The 23656-nt window shown below is 37.0% G+C and overlaps 1 protein-coding gene across 3 annotated transcripts in view; it reads left to right on the top strand.

The window, feature by feature from the left end:
• Positions 1-710: 710 nt before the first annotated feature.
• LOC138715518 (zinc finger protein 239-like) overlaps positions 711-23656 on the top strand; it is a 40180-nt gene continuing 17234 nt past the window's right edge. Inside the window, exons 1-4 of one of the 3 annotated variants that reach the window (XM_069848534.1) lie at positions 711-876; positions 9343-9440; positions 14503-14580; positions 19167-19249. In XM_069848534.1, the coding sequence (XP_069704635.1) occupies positions 9348-9440; positions 14503-14580; positions 19167-19249 (254 nt within the window). In that variant the 5' untranslated portion in view covers positions 711-876; positions 9343-9347. Of the gene's footprint in view, positions 877-9342; positions 9441-14502; positions 14641-19166; positions 19250-23656 lie in introns of those variants that run through there. The other 2 variants (XM_069848533.1, XM_069848536.1) reach the window with 2 other exon arrangements.

Genomic DNA, 23656 nt, shown 5'->3' with positions numbered 1-23656 from the left:
CACATACAATTCCTGCGTTTTATAGTTTAGTGAAGTATGTTTAAACATGGACTCATCGTCAGATGTACTGTTGCAGTACCGGTTTCGAAAAAGAAAAGTTGCAAAGTTAATTTAGTAGCGAATGGTTAAAACATATTCGTGGTCAATAAAAGAAAAAACGATTAGCCTATAGTATTCACTGTAGCCTACTGTGTGTCCTTCGTATTTTAGTCTTTCTCAGGGAGGCGAATATTACATTAAAAGCACGCGAATACTACTTTGCAGAAGACAACTATAAATCTTATGATAAAGTGATGATAAGTCTAATGTCTTAAGTTAGTTTCTGATATCCCGACTTCCCTCGCAGAAAACCTAGCAACTCTGCTGACAGCAGACACACGGTATTAAAGGTATATCGCAAAGGAAGTATTGTTCCTTTAAACAAAAACATTTAGCTTTCGGATACGCAATACAACACGTATTCAAATAGCGGTTTCGAAATCCCGCGCGTTTTCTGCTGCTTCAATTTGGGAACATATTTCTCAGTTCTCCGCTACAGCGTGGTAGGGGCTCGGTGTGCGCAGACCTTAAGCTGTCGCGAAGCGTTGTAAAGCAACGCCATGGATAAATATTTTATATATTTATCCATGGCAACGCTACTTCTCGCCTCACCGCGTCGCTTCTCATTCTCTGTGAACCCGGCCTTATTCATCTCACAACATCCATGATCCTGCCCCGAGCCGCTCGTGAAATACTTTATCTCAAGTCACGGCAGTCTTGATATCCGTGTGTGGAGTATGTGCACTACATGCAGTTAAATAACGTTTCGTTTTGCATGGTGTGGCTGTTCTGTAGTGTCGATGGTGGAGAATATTCGACACTGAGCGCTGAAAATAGGTAGGCCTAAATACTGTATGTAGACGTATATAAGCCATGTATTGTGGGTCCCTATCACCACGGCATGGCGCGTCCTCAGGTTGCGGATCGAGGAGCCGGCCTCCAGATATGGAGGGTGGCTGTGAATATATTGAATAAGCAGTCGCGGACAGCCGATGAGGGGTGGTCCTCCAGCTTGGGGGTTGGGTGAAGGGTTAAGGTATATGTATACATTAGGGGGTGAAAATTTAAATTAGGCAATATTTAGGGCTCTCAATATTTTTAGCTACAAGAATACATTGTTATTAAGAGATTTAACTATTTTTAAACAATTGTTCTTTGAAATTGTTTATAATAATATTTTTTTTTGTTTAAAAAATTTAATAAAACGGTAAACATGATATCCTCTTTCCTAATGAAGCTATTTTCAAAATTCCTTCACTGTTTTATAGGAAAAATGTTTGTCTAGTGCCTGAATAAACTTTGAATAACATTTTGCTATAATTTACCATAAATATCTTAAATTTTGTAAAATATTATACAAAAAAAGTATGCAACCTTGAAGAAAAAAATTTTTAATGGGACTGTGAACATGTAGATCAAATTTTTATTTGATTCATGCACTAGATTACATTCCAAGCTTCAAAATGATACCAGAATCATACCTCTATCTTTTTTCTTGGATGAGATATGATGTTTTCCTTAAGCCAATATGTCAAGAAACTGTACTTACGGGAAACGGCAGTTGAAAGTTAGGCTGTCAAAATCCTCCTGCTTCATACGTTATACCCTCAGCAGTAGTCTCGCGATCCACCTTCATTTTTTTTCTTCCTCTCAGGTATCTTCTTCTGCTTCTTCCTTCTGGTGTAGCCTGATTTCTCTTCATTATATCCTTTACAACCTTCGAAGAAGATACACCCGTAGTTGTGTTCAGTCCAGGTTCAATTCCCATCTTCCTTAGGATGTCCAGCTCCACTTCAGGACCACGGTTGTAGTGGCACACTGCATCCATTACACACAAATTCAGTGTTGCATGTCCCACATAGGTTTCTTTTGGACACCTTTTCCAGATCATCCCATTGAAGGACTCGTTAATGTTCTGGGTCTTCCCATGCAGGCACTTCTGCAACATTTTATCGTCCGTCAGTCTTTCGTAGACCGGTTTCATTTGTCTAATCACTGCAATGGGAATACCAGGACCTTCATGCTTGTAAGGGATGCCTTTTGCTTTGGCCACTTGATAAGTGCACCAACTGTCTTCACCTAGTGGACACTTTGCATGAAGTGGCTGGCTGTCATTTGCTGCGACATGGAACATAGAGGCCCAGATAGCTCTTTTCATTTTTTCTACACTTTCTGTGTTAGACCTGAGGGCAATACCAAAGTAATTTTGAAGTTTGTCTATGAGGGCTTGAGTCAGTTTCCCCTTTCCACCGATCTTTTTGGTCTTAACTAATTGCCTAAGACCTTTGCCTAAACGCTTTTGGTAATGCCCCACACATTCTAATTTCACAATCTCTTTCCCATCATATGGGTCAAGTTCAGATACAGTTTTGAAACTTTTTGAGTCGCCATCTCCTAAATATTGAGTATAAAGTAATCCTCTATTTTGGACTGACCTCAAAAAGAGCCTACCTGCCCCAACAGGTTCCATGTTAGGTGAAGATCCCTTGTAGTTACAGGAGCATACTGGTACATGGTCTGCTAGCCAAGTCTGATATGAAGGTGATTTTTTGTCTTCCTTAGCATGCATTCTGCAAGACATGCAGCTTTTGGACATTACCTCCACATCGAGAACTTTACCAGTTTTTACTGACATGGCTGTCACAACACCCGACAAAGAAGAAAATCCCCTCCGTTGCCACGTTCCATCAACTGACACTGCACATTCATTGCTACCAGTATTTTCACGTACTTCATTAGGAGCATCATTCATTGTATCATAAGCAAGCTGTGTTACCACTTTGTTTACATGCTTGATATGACCCTGATAAGAATTTTTACTGAGGCCACATGGCAAGCCCAGAAGGTAACATAACCTGTTCAGTTCACTATAGCCACAACCAATTTCTCGGCTCGCATAGACAATTCTCCTGTTTATTTCAAAATATTTTGAAACTTTGTGGCTTGAGAATAATTCATCAGAATTATACCCACAGGCTGAACAAGCTAGTTTCACACATACTGCCAAACCATTTCTCTTGCCACAATTCAAACATAATGAAACTGAACCCACCATAAGACATTCTGGACAAGCCAGTAGTAAAATTAATTTTGTTAAATATCTAACATCAAAAAGAATAAAGCCATAATGTTCTGTGTGTTCACTTGATGGTGGACAATGTCTATCTGTAGTTACATTTGTTTCCTTCTTCTTCCCATAAAATTTCCTTTGCTTCTTCCTGCTTGTATTACGTTTGTTAGCCATCACTGCCACACAGCACTATAAAATAACACTAAACTAAATGCACCATAATAACTAACACTAAAATAAATATGCAAAGAGAACACTAAACTGAAACTAAAGGCACAAACAGCTGGAAATAATACTCATAACCTGTGTAACCACGTGTATGAAACTTGTACATAAACAACTTTTCTTTCTGCTGTTTTATTATAATTTCTGTTCATAGATGGCAGGAAGGGCTAGAACTGTGCACTATCGCTATCTATGAGTTATTTGTGAACTATTAGAAATTCCAGAGTACTTTGAAATGGGTAAAAATGGCTTAGTATTTCAGGAAAAAAATCTGACATTTTGACAGATAAAAGGGGGTGTAACCATTTGTTACTATCATAGAAAAGTGCCATTATCTACAAAACTACCAGTCAGTATTAAATAAGCAAACCAGCAAATGAAAGAAGAAGAAATGCTGCATCCAAAACATACTGTTTCAAAAAATGCCATTTTTCATAATTTTTTGTGTTTCTAACATATACATATACCTTAACAACCCATCACCGTAAAAAAAAAAGCTTGTTACGAATCCATACAATAAGCCTCGGTATGTGACTGATTCTCTGGCACGACCACAGCAAAGGAATAAGGTTATGAGATTTGGTACGTGGAATATAACTAGTCTTTATAGAACAGGAGAGATAACACCAGTAGTAAAAAGAACTACCTAGATATAGAATAGACTTTGTGGGAGTACAGGAGGTTAGGTTAGATGGGAACAGCATAACACAAATAGGAGATTGCTTGTTGTATTATGGGGAAGGAAACGATAATCACCAATTAGGGAAGAGTAAAATCAGCAGTAAAAAAGGTCGAATTTATCAGTGATAGGTTATCGTATTTAGTACTTAAGGGTAGATGGTGCGATATCGTAGTTATAAATGCTCACGCCCCTACAGATGAGAAAGACGACCATATAAAGGACAGCTTCTATGAGGAATTGAAACAGCCTCTTCATCAGTTACCATCCCTAGATATGACATGAAAATTTTATTGGTAGATTTCAATGCTAAAATAGGACGGGAGGATATTTTTAAACCGACTATTGGAAAAGAGAGCCTACACGTAACTAGTAATGATAATGGAGTTAGGTTAGTCAACTTTGCGACATCAAAAAATTTAATTGTCAAAAGTACAAAAATCCTCCGTAAGGATATACGTAAATATAGCCTATTTGGACTTCTTCAGATGGATTGACACATCACCAGATACATCACATCATGCTGGGTAACTTTCGGTGTTGGACTCCAGACTCATTTCACTGACATTATCACCTTCATAGCATTCAGACGCTAAATAACCTCAGATGTTGATACAGCGTCGTAAAATAACCCAATAAAATAAAAAAAAATACATCACATCTTGATAGATAAAAGAAGACATATTAGTATAGTAGACATTCGAACCTTGAGGGGGGCAGACTGTAATTCTGACCATTATTTGGTAATTGGAGAATTAACAGAAAGACCAGGCCTATCAATAACCAAGTGAGTAGAACGACAAGTTAATATTAGAAGATTCAATATTCCGAAATAAAGGACGAGGAAACTAAGTAACATCAGGTCGAAATTTCAAATAGTTTGCCGTATTAGCAAGTTCCGACGAAGTTGAGGAAGAGTTACATGTTAATAGCGTGTGGGAAAATATTCGAGGTAATATCAAAATTGCAGCTGAACAGAGCATAGGTCATTATGAAGCTAAGAAACAGAAACTGTGATTTGATGAAGATTGTTGCGTGGTAGTAGAAAGAAGGAAACAGGCAAAGTTGAAATTCTTACAAGATCCAGTTGAGGACAATAGAGATAATTATTTCAACAAAAGACAGGAAGCAAATCGTACACTTAGGAATAAAAAGACAGATTACTTGAAGGAAAAATTGAATGAGGTAGAAACAAATAGTAAAAATAAAAACATTCGAGATTTATATAAGGGCATAAAGGAATTCAAGTATGGATATCAGGCAACGGTAAACGTGATGAAGGATGAGAATGGTGAGTTGCTTGCAGACTCTCATTCAATCCTGAACAGATGGAAAAACTATTTTGGGCATCTACTAAATGTACATAGGCCAGATAGAAATGACCGGGACGAAATTCAAATACAAAATGCTGAGCCATTTATACCGGAACCCACACTTTCTGAAGTCGAAATTGCGATAGAAAATCTGAAAAAGTGCAAATCTCCGGGTATTGATCAAATTCCACCATAGTTAATACAAGAGGATGGAAGCGCATTATCTAGCAAAATTTATAAACATGTACTTGCTATTTGGGAAAAGGAAATTGTACCAGAACAATGCAAGGAATCCATAATTGTACCTATTTTTAAGAAGGGGACAAGATTAAGTGTGGTAACTTTCGAGGAATATCACTTTTCTTGACGTGATACAAAATTTTGTCCAATATTCTTTTGAGAAGATTAAGTCCACACGTAGATGAAATTATTGGGGATCATCAATGCAGTTTTAGCTGTAATAGATCGACTATTGATCAGATTTTTTGTATTCGACAGATAATGGAGAAAAAATGAGACTGTAAGGGTACAGTACATCAGTTATTCATAGATTTCAAAAAAGCATATGACTCGGTTAAGAGAGAAGTTGTATGTAATATTCTTATTGAATTTGGTATTCCCAAGAAACTAGTTCGATTAATTAAAATGTGTCTGAGTGAAACTTACAGCAGAGTCCATAACGCCAATTTCTATCGGATATTTTTCCAGTTCACTGTGGGCTAAAGCAAGGAGATGGACTATCACCTTTACTTTTTAACTTTGCTCTAGAATATGCCATTAGGAAAGTCCAGGATAACAGAGAGGGTTTGGAATTGAACGGGTTACATCAGCTTCTAGTCTATGTGAATGACGTGAATATGTTGGGAGAAAATTCACATACAATTACGGAGAACATGTGAATTTTACTTGAATAGATGGAGAGATACTCTGGATTAACAGGCTGGAAGCCTAGAGAGAAGAAGAAGAAGAAGAAGAAGAAGTAAGTAAGTAAGTAAGTAAGTAAGTAAGTAAGTAAAGCAATAGGTTTGGAAGTAAACCCCGAAAAGACAAAGTATATGATTATGTGACGAGAATATTGTATGAAATGGAAACATAAAAATTGGAGATTTATCCTTCAAAGAAGTTGAAAAATTCAAATATATTGAAGCAACAGTAAAATATAAATGGCACTCGGGAAGAAATTAAATGCAGAATAAATATGGGAAATGCTTGTTATTATTCGGTTGAGAAGCTTTTGTCATCTAGTCTGCTGTCAAAAAATCTGAAAGTTAGAATTTATAAAACAGTTACGTTACTTGGACTCTCACTTTGAGAGATGAACACAGATTAAGGGTGTTTGAGAATAATATTCTTAGGAAAGTATTTGGGACTAAGAGGGATGAAGTTACAGGAGACTAGAGGAAGTTACACAACGCAGAACTGCATGCATTGTCTTCTTCACCTGACATGATTAGGAACATTAAATCCAGACGTTGGGGATGGGCAGGACATGTAGTACATATAGGCGAATCCAGATATGCATATAAAGAATGTTAGTTGGGAGACTGGAGAGAAAAAAACCTTTGGAGAGGCCGAGACGTAGATGGGAGGATAATATTAAAATGAATTTGAGGGAGGTAGAATTTGATGATAGAGACTGGATTAATCTTGCTCAGGATAGGGACCAATGGTGGGCTTATGTGAGAGTGACAATGAACCTGTGGTTCCTTAAAGGCCATTTGCAAGTACTAGTGGTCCACCCCTGTGGAGTAACGGCTAGCGCGTCTGGCCGCGAAACTAGGTGGACTGGGTTCGATTCCCGTTTGGGGCAAGGTACCTGATTGAGGTTTTTTTCCGGGGTTATCCCTCAACGCAATATGAGCAAATACTGGGTAACTTTCGGTACTGGATCCCAGACTCATTTCAGTTGCATTATCACCTTCATCTCATTCAGATGCTAAATAACTTAAGATGTTGATAAAGCTTGGTAAAATAACCTACTAAAAAGAAATTCACTAGTATCATTGGGACTTCCAGGTACACTCTATCTTCCACTGCATCCCAGAGACAGAAATCTAATGGCGTCAAGTTAAGAGACCTAGCTGGTCATCTCAAAGGACCACCCCGTCCTATCCACCGGTTTGGAAAATTTGCATCCACTACTTCACTGCAGACATGTGCGAAGTGTGCAGGACACCCATCATGCTGATAGGCGAGTTCCCATCCCACATTCTGCATTAGTAGGGTGAAGTTCTTGAAGAAATGATGCATGTCACTGTCTGTTTAATGTTCCCTGATAAAAATAGGGACCTACAATATGGTAGTCGATGACACCGCACCAAACATTGATACTCCACTGCCATTGATCAGCAACCTCGCGAAGCCAGGGGGGATTTAGCACGAACCAGTAGTGCATGTTCGTCACATTCACGTTAACTTGATTTGTGAAGGATGCGTCATCTGTAAACGAAATATTACTGCAGTATTTACCTGTTTGACACTGAAAGATGTACAGCAGACACTAGTACACTGAGAAGTGGATCGTACTGTACTGATATTGTTTTGTTTAATGCATACTCTTAGTACAGAGACAGTGCAAGTAATCCTTGCTGTGTGTACTGTACTACACTCTTTGCATAACATCACAAACAATGTCTCCATTGCCAACTTTTAAAAGTTTAGTTATTTCAGAAAGTGTGAGATTTAGAAAAGTGAAACCAATTATGTGATCACTAATAGTATCTTTAGTTTTTAGTTCGCGAGAAAATAACATACATGTTCCATAAAAAAAGCAAGTATGAATTCAAAGTGATATTGTTTTAAGTTTTTAGATTGTGCTTACCCTCCTATTGTGTGAGCCCCTGACATATGTACATGCCTGCATAAGTAGATTTTCATATCTTGTTTCTTTTCGAAAATATTTGAGGTCGCAGAGTTAGGCGAGACACTCTCCCCGTGTTCCCTCTCCCCCTCTCCCTCTTCCTCTCCTCCTCTCACTCCCTCCATCCCCCTCCCCTTCCCTTCTCCCTCCCTCTCTCTCTCTCTCTCCTTTCAAAAATTGAATCGAGCTCCTACCATACCAGAGCTGAAAAGTGTGAAATATGTTTCCAGATTGAAATAATGGAAAGCCGCCATTTGCAGGAAAGAAAATGCGAGGGATTTCGAAACCGCTATTTGAATACATGTTGTATTGCGTATACGAAAGATGAATGTTTTTGTTTATGGGAATAATACTTAAGATTAAACGAGCACTGAGGTAGTTCTCTTCCAACATCGCTTCCACACCTTTCACGCTAGTGTACACTCAGTCTATTGCATATATGCCCTACCAATCTGTGACAGGTTAGGTTAGGTTAGGCAGATCTCATAACCTTATTCCTTTGCTGTTGTCGTGCCAGAAAATCAATCCCAATCTGAGGCTTATTGTGTGGCTTTGTAACAAGCTGTTTTTTACGATGATAGGTTGTTAGCCCTTCGCTCAACCCCCAAGCTGAGGACCACCCCTTATCAGTTGTCAACGACCACTTATTCAGTATATTTGTATCTACCCTCCATATCTGGAGGCTGTCTCCTCCATCTGCAACCTGAGGACGTGCCCTGCTGTGGTGATAAGGACCCACAATACGTGAGCTCTATGTGTTACCAATGGAAATTCAAATCGATCTGCTGATGCTGTTGCCACTTTCAAACAAGCACACACACTTTGTGTCTGATTTTTGTACATATGCATTCAGATGTTACTTTATTTCGGGGACAAAACAAATGATATCAGGGGATTGTCTCCTATTTTTGAAAGTTTAGTGTGTCAGCAGATATTTAACAATGCTTTGACTGTGTAAAAGACAGTAGCAGTATTTATAGTGACCTATTTGCATTTGATGACCACAATTATTGCAGCTGAGGCTCGACTTGTGCATTATAAAATCTTTTGTATCCCATATCATACATTTTCTATGACAGTCGAGGATGACAAACAACTTTATTAAGAGAATTTCAGCATACTGCAAACATATGATATTCTGTCATTGTTTTTCCAGTTGTAATGGATGTAATCAAGACAGAACCCGAAGTTGACCCTTTGATTGTACAGTCACCTAGAGATGCAGAGATAGAAGAGGCAGTTTTCTCATCAGCTGTAAGTCTAGAGTTGTTTGTTTGCATTCTGTCTATATTTATCGGTATTGCTGGTCTTACAAGTAGGCCATATTCCAAAATATCGATATTCTAAGCACAATATTCACATGTATCATCACTAGGATCCAGCACTGTGGAGGCAGAGTGGCAGCAGGGAGTTGATGGCACAAGTCCCATGATCCTTGGTTCCAGTCAGAAATCGACCACACCTTGCTTTTGTTTCCTTTTTGTTATGTATTTTATTAAGCAAATTTTACACTCATTATATTAGTATTCTTTTATTAGATTCTATGTTGAAACTTGCACCTCACCTGTGAAAACGACAGGACTCTTCTGCCACACCCGACATTTACTGTGGCAAGTTATTAAAGTTGAACCAATGAACTTTAATCATAACACGAATAGTTCATTCAAATTTACTATCCCTTTTATGGTATTTTTTCACAAACTGCATCAGTGCGAATTCAGTTTATAACATGGGAAAGGTATGCAGTGCAAAAGTTTGTGTTCTCCATTTGCTGTCTTCTGACGTCAGATAGCTAAATACGCTTTCTTGCAAGGAATATTACTCCAACAACAAATACAACTCAGAGATATGCATTATGCTCGCTCACAAACACAGTAAAATGTCTTTATTGTTCTATATACACTTTTGACACTTATATAATCGGGTCATTCCATGAAAATGAGACATTTTCATGAAAAAGAAAAATCTGACGAATCTGTGCTTGTTATATGTCATTTCTTTCGTTATGATTAGAATTTTTTGAATCTGACAACACTGATTGCGTAACAACACTTACGTGGGAGAAAAAGCATAAAGAATTCTGTGGTTTTAGAACGTGAAATTTTCTATTAGAAATCACATATTTGAATGCACATTTAAGGAAAGTAAATCATTACTTGTGTATGTTACATTCAATTAATAAAGAAGTACTGACCTTTGTGAATAATTATGATGCATAGAAACCGGAATAAAATGATTATTTCGTGCTTGATTACAGTTATGACTAAGAAAGGTTGAGAGTTCGTGTGTCACACTCAAATGGACATTTGTTTGTATTTGTTCAAAACGATTTCATTTTTTAATGTTTCATAATTGGAAAAGTGAGACACATCACATAACAGTCAACTTCTTATATGGACAACATTTTAATTTATATACAAATTCTACAAGAAAAACACGTGACACACGTAACACAATGGCTGTGACACACGAAAAAAAATATTATGTTCGTGTGTCAGTACAGTTTATCCTCAAATCCAGTTACAATTTTTGTTGTTATTGGAAGTCTTTACGCCTAAACATAATTAGCAGTGGGATTTAAAATACTTATTGTTGATTTAGATATTTGTGTGTGTGTATACACGCACCCCTGCGTTTTTTAATGTACATATACTGTAGGCAAAACATTTTTGAAAATATGTTTCATAATAATTCTTGTAAGGAGGAAAGGAATTGGCCACCTTCCCCTTTATCCCCTGGCCTAGTTGCCTCATAAGTAGTGACTTCTTGGTATCACTTGTGAGGTTCAAACCTGTCTTCGGGCAGTTGACTGGACAACAAGTGTTCCTGTATATAAATAAATTAATTTGTGTAGGCCTATATATTTGCACATTAGGTAAATGGTACTAAATTTCTGATATGAATTTATGATTATCTTATTTAATAACATAAATTAACTTACCCAAGGTATTATTTAGCAATTCTAAAAGATAGGCCTTTTTTAAATCTATGTTAGTTGTCCCATTGATATAATAAATATTTATACATTTTGAACATTTTTGAAATATTATTTTCAAGAATTTAAGGTAGATCAATTTAATTTGAGTTAGGACAAAAAATGAGTTAACATCAGCTCACTGGATCACGGACACAACTTCTCCTGTTTTCATAAATGCTGCAGTAGGCCTATTCTGCTACAAAACATTAGGCAACATAGTGAACTGTGAACTCTGTGTTATGCAGTTACATCTAATGTTTCAAAACATGCAACATCTGAGACAACAATTTTGAATAAAGCAACACTTGATGATTTTTGTTGTAATGGAACAGTAAAGAAAGTGACTGCCTGGAAGGGATGGTGCAGCCACACATTTTAAGAATAGACAACCATGTCGAACAATAACTAGGCAGATGATTCACGGAACTTCTTTGAATCTTATCATGGCAATGGAGGAGCAATCAAGAGATATGTCTGGCAACATATCTTAAATGGAAGAAGTGTTGTAAACACCAAAAAGATTTTTTTAATGTCATAAAAGAATCTAATATCAATGTGAAATATATTTTTGTAGACAAAAACTACATTAATCTGACTGAGGACAGAAAGTTCTTTTAAAAGACTGTACCTCTTAATGGAATACAACATGCTCAATACATTCACGAATTGGGGCATCTTGTGGTAGGTGTCTCCACGACATGTTGTATCACTCATTGAAACAAATCAGTTCATAGCAAGGAATGTAGCACATTGCAGTATGGCGAAAGGTCAGTTGAAGGTAGGAGAAGATTGGTGTATTGTAACCTATGATGAGATCAAATTTGCCATTGGTGCAGCTCAGTTGCGTTGGTGTGCGCGTTCAATTCCAGCTTGGGCTGATTACCTTGTTGGTTTTTTTCCGAGGTTTTCCCAACTATAAGGCGAATGTCGCTTGGCTTTCTTTCCATTTGCGTTCCAGTTTAAAATAATCAGTTCAGAGAACGTTTTATTGGCATTAATGTTCATTATTGAGAAGGCTGTGACAAGTTGGAGGAGGAAAGTTTTAATCACAGGTAGGTGTGGTTTCAGGGAAGTTATCACTAATTGAATTAAGTTTTCAATGACATCTGTAGCAGGAGAGGTATCTTGAATGGAAGTATTGGAGACATTTGTTTTAATGGGTACTGAGTGTGGCCAAGAAGGTGTAGATGGCGAGGCAGAAGGAGAATTTGCTGTAAGATTAGGAAAGTTTTTGCAAATTTAAGGTTGGCGGTGATGTTTTGAGGTTTTGCTGTGAAGGATTTGAATCAGATTTTTTCTTTAAGCTAAGATAATAACTGCAACTCTTAAAATTTGCTGAGTGTGCTCCTCCACAGTTTATACATGTTGGCTCGGCTTCTCTAGGTTTAGTGCATTCAGAAAAGTGATGATTTTGAGGACACTTCACACAGTGTGGTGTGAGATGGCAAAAGTTTAGTGTGACCATAACGCTGACGTCTTGTACAGTGAGAAATGTTTCGGGGTTTTCGACGATATTCTACTCTAATGAGAGCATGTTGAATTTGTTTTATGTCAAAAATCTTCTTACCCTGATCATTGTTGTCCAATTCCACTGTGCAGAGCAGCATAGGCTGTCTCTATAGAAAAGCCTGGTAACTTTAATAACAGCAGGTTGAGAGATTTAAGCTCCAAGATAATATCCTCATCAGTTAGTGAATGAGGAACATTGCGTAAAACGACTTCCAGTTTCTTGGTAACTGGATTACGAAAAGTATGATAAGTGATTCTTCTAAGAATTTTGTAATCAAACGAAAGTTGGCTGCAGTAGTAGTATTAATTTTTGGGACTGTTGTTGTGTTGAATACTCATTGAAAACAATGGAATCTCTGTCGCATATTATCATGAAGAAATATTGGCGGTACTCTCATTTTGGGAGTAGGCCTAGTAGAGGTTGATTCTTGTGTTGATGCTGGCATCATGTTATCAATTTCATCAACCATCTCCTCAAGAGGAGAAACTTGTTGTGGACAGTAGTTAGGTTGACTACATATTTAGAATTTATTTTAGAACTGAAATTGTTTGTTTTTTGGTATGAAAAACCTTTCATCAGAATTAGAAGAATTATTTTCAGTTATTTCTTCATGTTGTCATTTTGTGACTAATTTTGAAGGCTGTATCAAGGAACGTGATGAAGAAGAGTTAACTGGAGGGCCTTGATTTGGGAAGGATAATTGGCTTTCATCTTGTTGATGGGATTGCATATTGAAGGCTATGCAACAGTGCCTTCTTTTATTTTATGATAGAAAACAAAACACTATCTGTTTTTCAGGTAACCAAATTGTTCGTATTTAACTTATTAAATATTATATTATTTGAGTAAAACAAATGTTCCTAATATTTCCACACTTTCTTCAACTGTCAATAATACAAATAATGTTTAAATTCACTTAGGAATTTTGCTGGATGCAGTTATAAGCACTTAAATAATAATAATAATATCACCATTGAACACAAACTTACTAGTTTCATGAGCCACTCTGTTCTCAAGATCATAGCACAGTCTAGTATATAGAGTCACGAAGCTTGAGTTGTTGAGGGTACTAGGAACAATACACTGTGCCGGTACTATTTTGCATTGTCTGTGATGAGGCGATAGTAGCGATCCTAGTGGTTAGTAACTGTCTATGGCTGCATATTCCCTACGTGTTGAACTTCGTGACTGTAGGCTGTATACTAAACTGTGGTCACAGTTACTTCGAAGGTGTTATGTGTATCACAGTCGAATGACTCAATCACTGGTTAACTTTGTAACTTCTTCACTGTGTTAATACTCATATGAGGAATTTTCTGACTGCCTAGTTTCGAAGTGATATTCTCCCTCATTAGCACAGTAAAGAAATTGCAACGTTAAAATCAGTGACAGTAAAATTATTGTGTTCCAGCTTGATATATTATGTGAAATATATTCAAGTGACTATATTTGCGTGGACATTTATAATCTTAAGCTTACATTTATTTTCAGATATTAGAGATTGGAAAGGATAATAATAGAATAGTAAGAATTGTGTCTCATTAAGAGTATGTAGGCCTACGTGATAATTCTTTGAAATAAATAACGACAGTATATTTAGACCATTGCTTCAGTAACTATAAGAAAGAATCGTAAAACAGTCACATTATTCACATTCAGAAAGTACACATATTCTATTTTCAATTTTGTATTTTGCCTGTAATGTACACTGTAGCCCCCATTCGACCTTAATTTCCCATTCATTGCAGTGCAGAATTATATATGAAATGAACCTCAGAACATGTAGACTAAATTAATTTGTTCATTTGTGACGTGTCTTTGTTTTGCAGGAAGGGAAATTATGGGATCAGTGCGTGACAGGCGTTAAGACGGAATGCATTGACCACAGCTATGATCTCACGTCAGAGGTAAAAGTTGAGAAAACTCCAGTGCCCATCAGCTTTTCTATGGTGAAGTGTGAAGTTGAAGTGAGTGGTTCACTAGCTCTATTTTCAATGCATTACCTGCATGTCACAATAACACATTCCCATAGTGTATTCTGGTCTGTATCAGATTGACTAACAATCTCACTTTATTGCTAATTATTTTTTCCTTTGCCCAATGTTGTCTAAAGTTTAAGTGTGTTTTCAATATAGATTTTAAATAAAAATGTACAATAGGGTTCAAAAAGAATGGCCCGACACTTGATACTTTAAATGTACAGTTTTTAAGTCAGGTTCACATGAGTAAAGTCATTGCGTTTGAAGGAAATGCTGTGATGTTTGTTCCAGTTGATTCTTTGATAGTGATCCTCTACAATGCAGCAAGTGCTACGAGGTGGTGCAGCATAGGGGTAATGTTTCTGATTTCGAAACCAGAGGTTGTAAGTTCTGTTCTCAGTAGGGTTGATTTTTTTTATTGTATTATTTTATATTTTTAATGACAAGTGTTCGTGGAAATTGTTAATAAACTTGGTTATGCAAGTCTTGGAATCATATTATAGCCCATCATTCGTGGGATATTATTAGGCACGACCTGGACTGTATACAAAATAGTTTATTTGCTTCTTCAAAAATCAGAAGAAGCACATCAAATTAAATAAACAAAAATTATGCGAGAAACATAATTATATAAAGAAAAAAAGGCCTGCGGTAGGGAGTAGTGTTTCATCCACAAACCACTTGCATGAATAACTGCCCTCATTCTGCCTGTCATGGAATCCACAAGATTATAGAATAGATCTACGTCCGCTGCCACCTCCTCCCATGCATCTAGTACTCTGTCCCACAACTCGTCAGCTGTTCTGCCCAATTAGAGTGTAGGATCCTTTTCAATCTAGCCCACACGTTTTCAATCGGATTCTTACCAGATGAATTTGGAGACCATTCAAGCAGGTCGACATCAGGTCTCCTCGTAAACCATCTTTGAATGCAATTGCCGGTGTGTACCAGGTGGTTGTCCTGCTGAAACATCTGGATACCATTCTCGGGAGGAAGGAATCATTACATTTCCAAAATATGTTCATATACTTCTACCACAAACTGACCATGGATGCCCTGCCCCAATGTATGACATCCATCCTCAATATGCAATGCTCACGTGACCCGACCTATGAAGTGGTCTCATGAAGCGTCCATATATTAATGCAGACAGGAGTGTTGCATGGGGGAGGAGTACTATTCACTTCCAGGCAGTGCTGCCACTTGGTGCTTGTGTAAATGGTGTTTATAAAAACTTATTATGGTAAATTTGTAATGTAAAAAATTAGGACTAATGGAGATTCGAACCTACTACAACCAGTGCTATCTGATTTAGACCGATGCATAAGCCACCTATGCTTCAATAGCTCATACTTTAATCCAACATATTATGTAGCTTTCTCATTCATCTTCGTTTCGATAGATTTAGTCTTTATCAATTCTATTGCTATTTCACCCCTGAGAGGTCCTGATGCAGCTAGAATCAACCCTTCGTTTTATTTTATAACATATTTTAGAGGGAGCTGGGTAGCTCAGTTGGTAGAGCAGCTGGCTAAGGACTGAAAGGTCCAGGGTTCGATCCCAGGTGGTGACAGGATTTTTTCTCTTTGCCAAACTTTCAGAACGGCCCCAAGGTTCACTCAGCCTCCTATAAAATTGAGTACCGGGTCTTTCCCGGGGGTAAAAGGCGGTCAGAGCGTGGTGCCGACCATACCACCTCATTCTAGTGCCGAGGTCATGGAAAGCATGGGGCTCTACCTCCATGCCCCCCAAGTGCCTTCATGGCATGTTACTGGGATACCTTTACCTTTTTTTTTTTTTTTACATATTTTAGAATAAAATGCATCACACTTACATGGTTTAATTGTGTCATCTTGTGAACTGGAGCTTCAAGGAGATGGGCATGCACAGTGTTCTGTTTCTGGAACTTGGACATTTGTCGCCGGCCCATTCTTTTTGAACCTTCTTGACACCCAAGTTCTTGATAGACAACAGAATGCTCTGGATACGTGTTTAAAGTTTTGTAATTAGTGCTGGAATATAATTTTAACACTTTTTTTATCATTTAACAATTTTATTTCCTCATTTTATTTATCTGTTTGTTAATTAATGACAAATAAATAAGTAAATAATGTATTTACTAATTTAATTTTCATTCATTTATATACCTATTTGTTTGTTTACTACTTCCTTGTTTGTCTATATGTCTTGTCTTGTCTGTGTATCTGTCTCTCTATAAAACTGTCTATCTATTTATAAATCTGCCTGCCCACTCGCCTGCTCACATTCATCCATCTATTTATTTATTTATTCTGTTGTAATTAAGTCCATCCGCACCACCAGACAAGTTTATACCTTTACAGTAACAAAAATCAAATTATAAACTAAGGGAAACCACACGACAATTTATACAGGCTACAGCCACACGAACTTTAAATATTGGTTTGATCGGAGGTTCGTTGTTGGAGGTGATGTAAGTTTAGAGGATGATGAAATCCTTTGCATGTCTGCCTGCAGTAGGAGAGTTGAACTGGGAGGCTCATGACGTGGATGTGTGGTTCCAGACAAAATATGTGATCCAAATCACATTAACATTTAATTTTTAAATGGAATATCCCATGTTGAATGTCATTAAATAATGTAATATTACTAACCACTACTACTACCAAAACGTCTACTGTCACTGATGCTACAGCTAATGCTACTGTAACTACTGATACTTTTGCAACCTCTACTACTACTGCTACTTGCAACTACTACTGTTATTTCCACTAGCCCTGTGCTACTGCAAATCTTAGAAGTACCATTAGTATTACCAGGACGAATAGAAGAAATAGTGTACGCACTCTGTGAGTTTACATGGATCCACCGCAATGCAGCACTGCTACCGCTATGAGTGTGACTTGGAAGAAGTTCACAGTACTTTTTATGCTGAATGTAGTCCTTTTTAAAAGCAAAGTTCTTTCATTTAACCCAGCTATTTATAACTTTAGAAATACCTTTATAGTCACTTATTCATAATTAATAGTCTTCTGTTAGGTAATACTATTATGAACGTTCATAACAGAAAATACAATGGGATCTGGAACATTGTAAAAGCAATTATAAGTTCAATATTTAAATTATCTTTTTGTAACAAGTTCCGAATTCAGGGACAGGAAAAACCTACAAAATTTTACTAAATGAAGAAAGAGTTGAATGACATTTTACATGCCTATAAATGAGTTAAATTACTCACCATGATTACCTTTGAGAGTTTGCAAGATGACTTGATGGATTTACGAGTTTGTAATTCTCTTCGGATTTCCTTTGTCCTGAAGAAGAATCGGCACTTTAAGTAGTGGTAGACTAATTTAGGAATAATATCCATGATGTGTTCTCTGCAACAACCTGCTCCCGAAGACTGGATCAAAAGAGCGTCAGTAGTGTCAAGATAGAAGATGTCATCCCACATTGCACTTGCTGAGCTAATCTTTTCTTCAATTTTCAATTATGTTTGAATAACTACGTGATACACAGCTTGGGAGGGATGGGTTAGAAAACTGATGTTCCTTCCTGATCGGTAGTCTTTGATTTGGGTGAGAGCTGCACAATGTTTAGACCTTTTACACACCTATCGAAGGGCACAGAGGTTACATGCAATAAACTTTGAGGAATGATCTACTACATAACCGGCCAAATGATATACTAAACATGTCAATCAACACAGCAGGAGTGTTATTTACACTTTCTACTGTATTGCGATCTACAACCCAGAACAAAACAGTATGGGATTTTTGTAATTATTTTGTAAACCACCATACAATATTCTTTTGTCACTGGTTAATTCAAAGCACAACAAATTGAAGACATCTACATAACCCTCTAGAATAAAGCATATTAACAACCCTAGCAACTTTCATCATTAAATGCGCGAGAAATGTATTTTCGAGATGTCTGACTTCAGACACTGATAGATCCTAGTGCCACTAGTTGTCAGGTCCGCCACCGACAATGGGAAAGCATAGAAGTGCGTACACTATTTCCTCTATTCGTCCTGGTAATACTAACATCACTACTGCTACAACTGCCATTTGACCTACCCATACTGTTACTGTGACTGCTATTCTACTGCTGCTGTTGAAGCCTCATTATTTAGCTTTTCCCATTTTTATGCAGTTGTTAGGTCTGTGGAAGATTATCTTTATTAATTTATTTTTTACCCATATTAAATTTCTAATATGCACGAAACTTCGTAAGTACAGTGTAATGTTATGTTACTACAAGTTGGGCTATGTTATACCTTGGATAAGTTTGTTTTGTGAAATATCTGTTAATGCTTCCAAATATTTGGCTTAATTTATGTGCCCATCTTTAGAAATAATACACATAGCATATCATAAGTGTTTGAATCTATTTGGTGTAGAATGTTAGTCATTAGAGCAGTGCTTGGATTTCTGCTTGCTCACAATGGGATTGAAAATGAGGATCCCTATTCTTTATAAAGTGATTGCTCTAATTAACTAAATTATGCCATCTTTCTGTATTATTTACAGCAAGATCCATGTGATTTGGAAACTGTGAAGGAGGAGATGAAGGTGGAAGTAGCAATAGAGGATAATGAAGTCTGCACAGACAGGTATGTATATTAGTCGCCATGTCTTGTTAATATTCACAGATTCGTTAAAATGATGACAAAGGACATAAATTTGTAAAGTATCAGTGGTGTGCCGTCAGTGGACCAGTAGGACTAGCCTAGTCCTCTAAGTATCATCAGCTTATAAAATTTATTACGTCTCATGTCTGAATTTTAAAAAGTTTCAAGACGTGACAGTGACAGCTTCAATCTGTTTCTTCTCCTCAGCACCCAACTTCTGTAGAATGGACTCGTCCAGTCCACGCGAACCAGTCAGCTGCACTGGCATCGCCGGCCTGGACTAGCAGATTTAAAGCTATTCCCTTGCGTACATGAACGATAAATACGATTGGGCGATCCCTGGTAAATCATTTCCATGTCTCTCTTCTTGTTAGAAAGAATATATTAGTACGTTTATTGTTTTTGTGCATTATCAATTCAGTACTGAAAGTGTGCCTCTGAAGTGTAACATGGATTAAAACAATGTTATGTGTTTTACGCTGTTTAGTATACATGGAAAGGGATTCATTTCGAAATTCAAATCTGTTGGAGCTCAAACCAACTGCATCGTCTCAATTGTCGGCAAGTCGCCATCCGGCAGCAATACCAGTCACGACTGCGAAGTCACAATGTTGTGTTTTGGACCGTTTGTTAATCATTGATTTGGTACTTAAGCTTTCATGAAAAGCAAAATATTATAGTAAAAGGTAGGCCTACTCCAGTCGTTTCCATGACTACAAAAATGAAAAACTATGTGCGTCATTTCAAAACTGAATCTTCAAAATGGCTAACTACATGTAAATTGAAAAATAAACTATTTTGCTGGCCTTGTGTTCTTTTTGAAACCAATAGAGGAGTATGGAATAGTACAGGTTTCTCTGATATCAGTAATTTTCACATAGCAGAGATTCACCATGAGAAGACGCAATCGCATTTATCTGCAATAACGAAATGTAAAACTTTTGGTGAAACAAGATAGACCTTCAACTAAGTGAACAGCGCAGGGCGATGTTTTGAAACACATGCTGAAGTTGACTCTAATAGAGAAAATAATGAAGCGATTAATCGATGTAACTTGCTTACTGGCGAAGCAAGAGCTACCTTTCAGAGGCCATAACGAACACAGTAAATCAATTAATTACGGAAACAATATTGATTTCTTGCACGTGCTATCCAAGTATGATATCAAATTAGACACACACAAAGTGCTAAAGTTTTCAAAGGTACTTACTTACTTACTTACAAATGGCTTTTAAGGAACCCGAAGGTTCATTGCCACCCTCACATAAGCGCGCCAGCGGTCCCTATCCTGAGCAAGATTAATCCAGTCTCTATCATCATACCATCAAGTCGAATTCAAAATGATATTATTGAAAGTATTAGTGACATAACTCTAGCCATAACAAAAGGAAGAAGTACAAAATGCACCTTTTGTTGCTTTAATGCTGCACGAAACGACAGATATTGCAAAATTCTCCTAACTTTCCATTGTCATTTGTTATGCAAAAGAGGGTGAAATTCAGGAGAGGTTTTTAGGTTTTACGGATGTCACCAATAATCGGTCTGCAGTTGCAGTGAGTGAACATGTATTTAAAATTCTTTCGGACTTTCAGTGTGAGGACATGCTCGTAGCTCAAGGATATGACAGGGCTGCAACATTTTCTGGCCATTTAAATGAGTTGCAAGTACTAGTAAAAAAAAAGTCCCAATGCGTTTTTCGTCCACTGTTATGCTTATCGGCTTAAACTAGTTCTATCGCAGTCAGTACAATTTATAAAGGAATGTAAAATATTTTTCATGATATTGACTGGTTTTTGTTCTTTTTTCTCATTCAACAAAGCATGTAAATGCATTGACTGCATCGGAAGTCAAGAAGAGGTTTCCAACAGTGTCACTTATGCATTGAAATTAGAACTCTAGGATTGTGAACGCGGTGCATGAAAATGAGATGGAACTGATCTCATTTTTTGAGCATATGGTTGATGACCCGGACTGCTGGGATAGCAACACTTTTATTTCTGTCAGAGTTTATTTAACATCCCTGAAGGATTTCACCTTTTCTTTTCTGTTGGAAATTTTCAGTCATGTTTTTGCTCTCACTGATACATTATTTAATATTCTCCAGACAAAGACTCTTGATGTAAATTATTGCATAAGAAGAGTGAAAGAGATCATTTTTTTTATTCAAGAATATCGAAACAATTTTAATGATAAGTATGCAACACTAGAAGAAAGTAATATGAATGAGAATGAACCTAGGAAGTGCCATCAGGAAGGTGAATTGGACGATCCCAGAATGAGATATTTGCGTCTTTACAACAAGATAATTGACACTTTAGTTAGGTAAATGGAAAATAGATTTCGTGATTTAGAAGAACTAAAATTTATCGAGCTAATTGATTCGAAAAGTTTGAATCTTTCAAAACAGATTTCCTTAGATTTTGTTTACATCTCTAAAATCAGGCTACAAAAATTTGTTTCATTTCGAAAATTTGCGACGTGAATTAGTGGCTGTTTGTAGGTTGTCAGACTTCTCAGGCAGGACAGTGACTGAGATAGTAAAGTTTTTGAAAGACACCGAGATAGGAGAAATAACATTTCAGAAGTTAATAAATTATGCTGCTTAATGGAACAATTCCAGTGAGCACCTCCACAGTGGAGTTACGTACTTTTTCCTGTTTAAAAATGCATAAAGAGTTACGTACGAAACACTCAGTGTGAAGACAGGCTTTCGCGATTTTCATTGTTATCGATTGAAAAGGCTTTATTGAACAAAATTCAAACCCAAAGACATTTTTACGATGACGTCATAGAAAAATTTGCCTGAAAAGGAGAGAGGAGGATTTCACTGATGTACACATGAAGGTGGTAACTGATGAGTCTTTTTTTCTTTGTAATACGTAGTAGCTAACACATTTTTTATATTTCTCCTGTTTATTGTTAAATAGTGTCATGACAGTTCATTACAATAAATGGTACTGGAAAGTGGAATGTGAAGAATCGATTTACTGTTGCATTGTCTACAGCTGGTTCCCCCTGAAAAATGTCACCGCTCGCCGCTGTAAAGTGTTCTGTACCCCAAATATGCGTGCCATTCATCATACAAAATGCCCATTATATTTTTAAGCTGAAATGGCTTAAGAAAACTAAAAGTATGCCTAGCATGACTTGTAACACCACTACTGCTACTGCTGCTTTCTTATTGTGCTATCCATTTTAATCGCACTTAGAAACCTACTTCTCCGTTTTATTAGATATTTGACCCAGTCGTTTACACTTCTTTGTTTAAGATCTTCATATACGTCTTCCAACAATCAACAACTTTCCATTTATTGTTTGCCATCTACTTTGCAAATTACATCTGGTCTATCCTTACCACATGACGCACCCATTCTAGTGTTCTTATTTGTGTTATTCTAACAGTTTCCCTTTATAATTGTATAACTCGTTCACTCCATCAGTTCATCTTATTTTGTAAACCTGAAAATGTTTCAATACTTTGAAGCAACCTTGATCTCATTCGGAACACTTCTTTGTCCTTTTTAGATATTTGACCCATCATTTTTTATAAGATCATCATGTCTGATTTTCACCCCCATTGTGTGCCATTTGCTTTGCAATTTTATCAGCCATCTTCTTAACACATGACTGACCTGTGCCAGTGTTGCTGTTGTTTGTCTTACTATAACAGTCTCGTTATTGGTATATAACTCGTTCATTCCACCAGTTCGCCTTATGCCCAGTTTTTCAAACTTGAAATAGCCCTATCGGTTCGACAAGTCACTAACTTATAGGTCCGTCAGTGCAGAGCTATCCTTTCTGTAAGTTGTGGTTGCATGCGCATGATGAACATTCTACAACAGTACCTTTATTATTACGAAACTTATTACAACTGTATGTTCTTTTATGGTTGGAATAAATTATTATTATTATTATTATTATTATTATTATTATTATTATTATTATTATTATTATTAACTGCTCTTTGGCCCCACAGAGGGCCGAGGACCCCCATTTGAGAATCACTGCTAATGTATTGGGTCACATTGATGAAAGTCAGAACTTCTATTCAGTCACTAGTGAAGATATAGATGAACTTGACTGAATCAGAAACAAGTGTTCAAGTTGTCTGTGATCATTCCTTGAAAGTTAGAGATATTGTTGCACGAATCCCTGGATCTGTTCATGATAGCACAATCTTCAATAGATCCCATATTAGAGCTATATTGAAGCTAAGGAATCTGATGGCATATTGCTTGTGAAAGGACATATTCATGTAGTTCATTCGTCATGAATCCAATACTTAGTTACAAATGGCTTTTAAGGAACCCTCTGGTTCATTGCCGCCTTCATATAAGCCCACCATCGGTCCCTATACTGTGCAAGATTAATCCAGTTTCTATCATCATA

The sequence above is a fragment of the Periplaneta americana genome, chromosome 15, assembly GCF_040183065.1.
Source record: "Periplaneta americana isolate PAMFEO1 chromosome 15, P.americana_PAMFEO1_priV1, whole genome shotgun sequence".
Classification (NCBI taxonomy): Eukaryota; Metazoa; Arthropoda; class Insecta; order Blattodea; family Blattidae; genus Periplaneta; species Periplaneta americana.
This window is presented reverse-complemented; position numbering and strand designations above follow the sequence as displayed.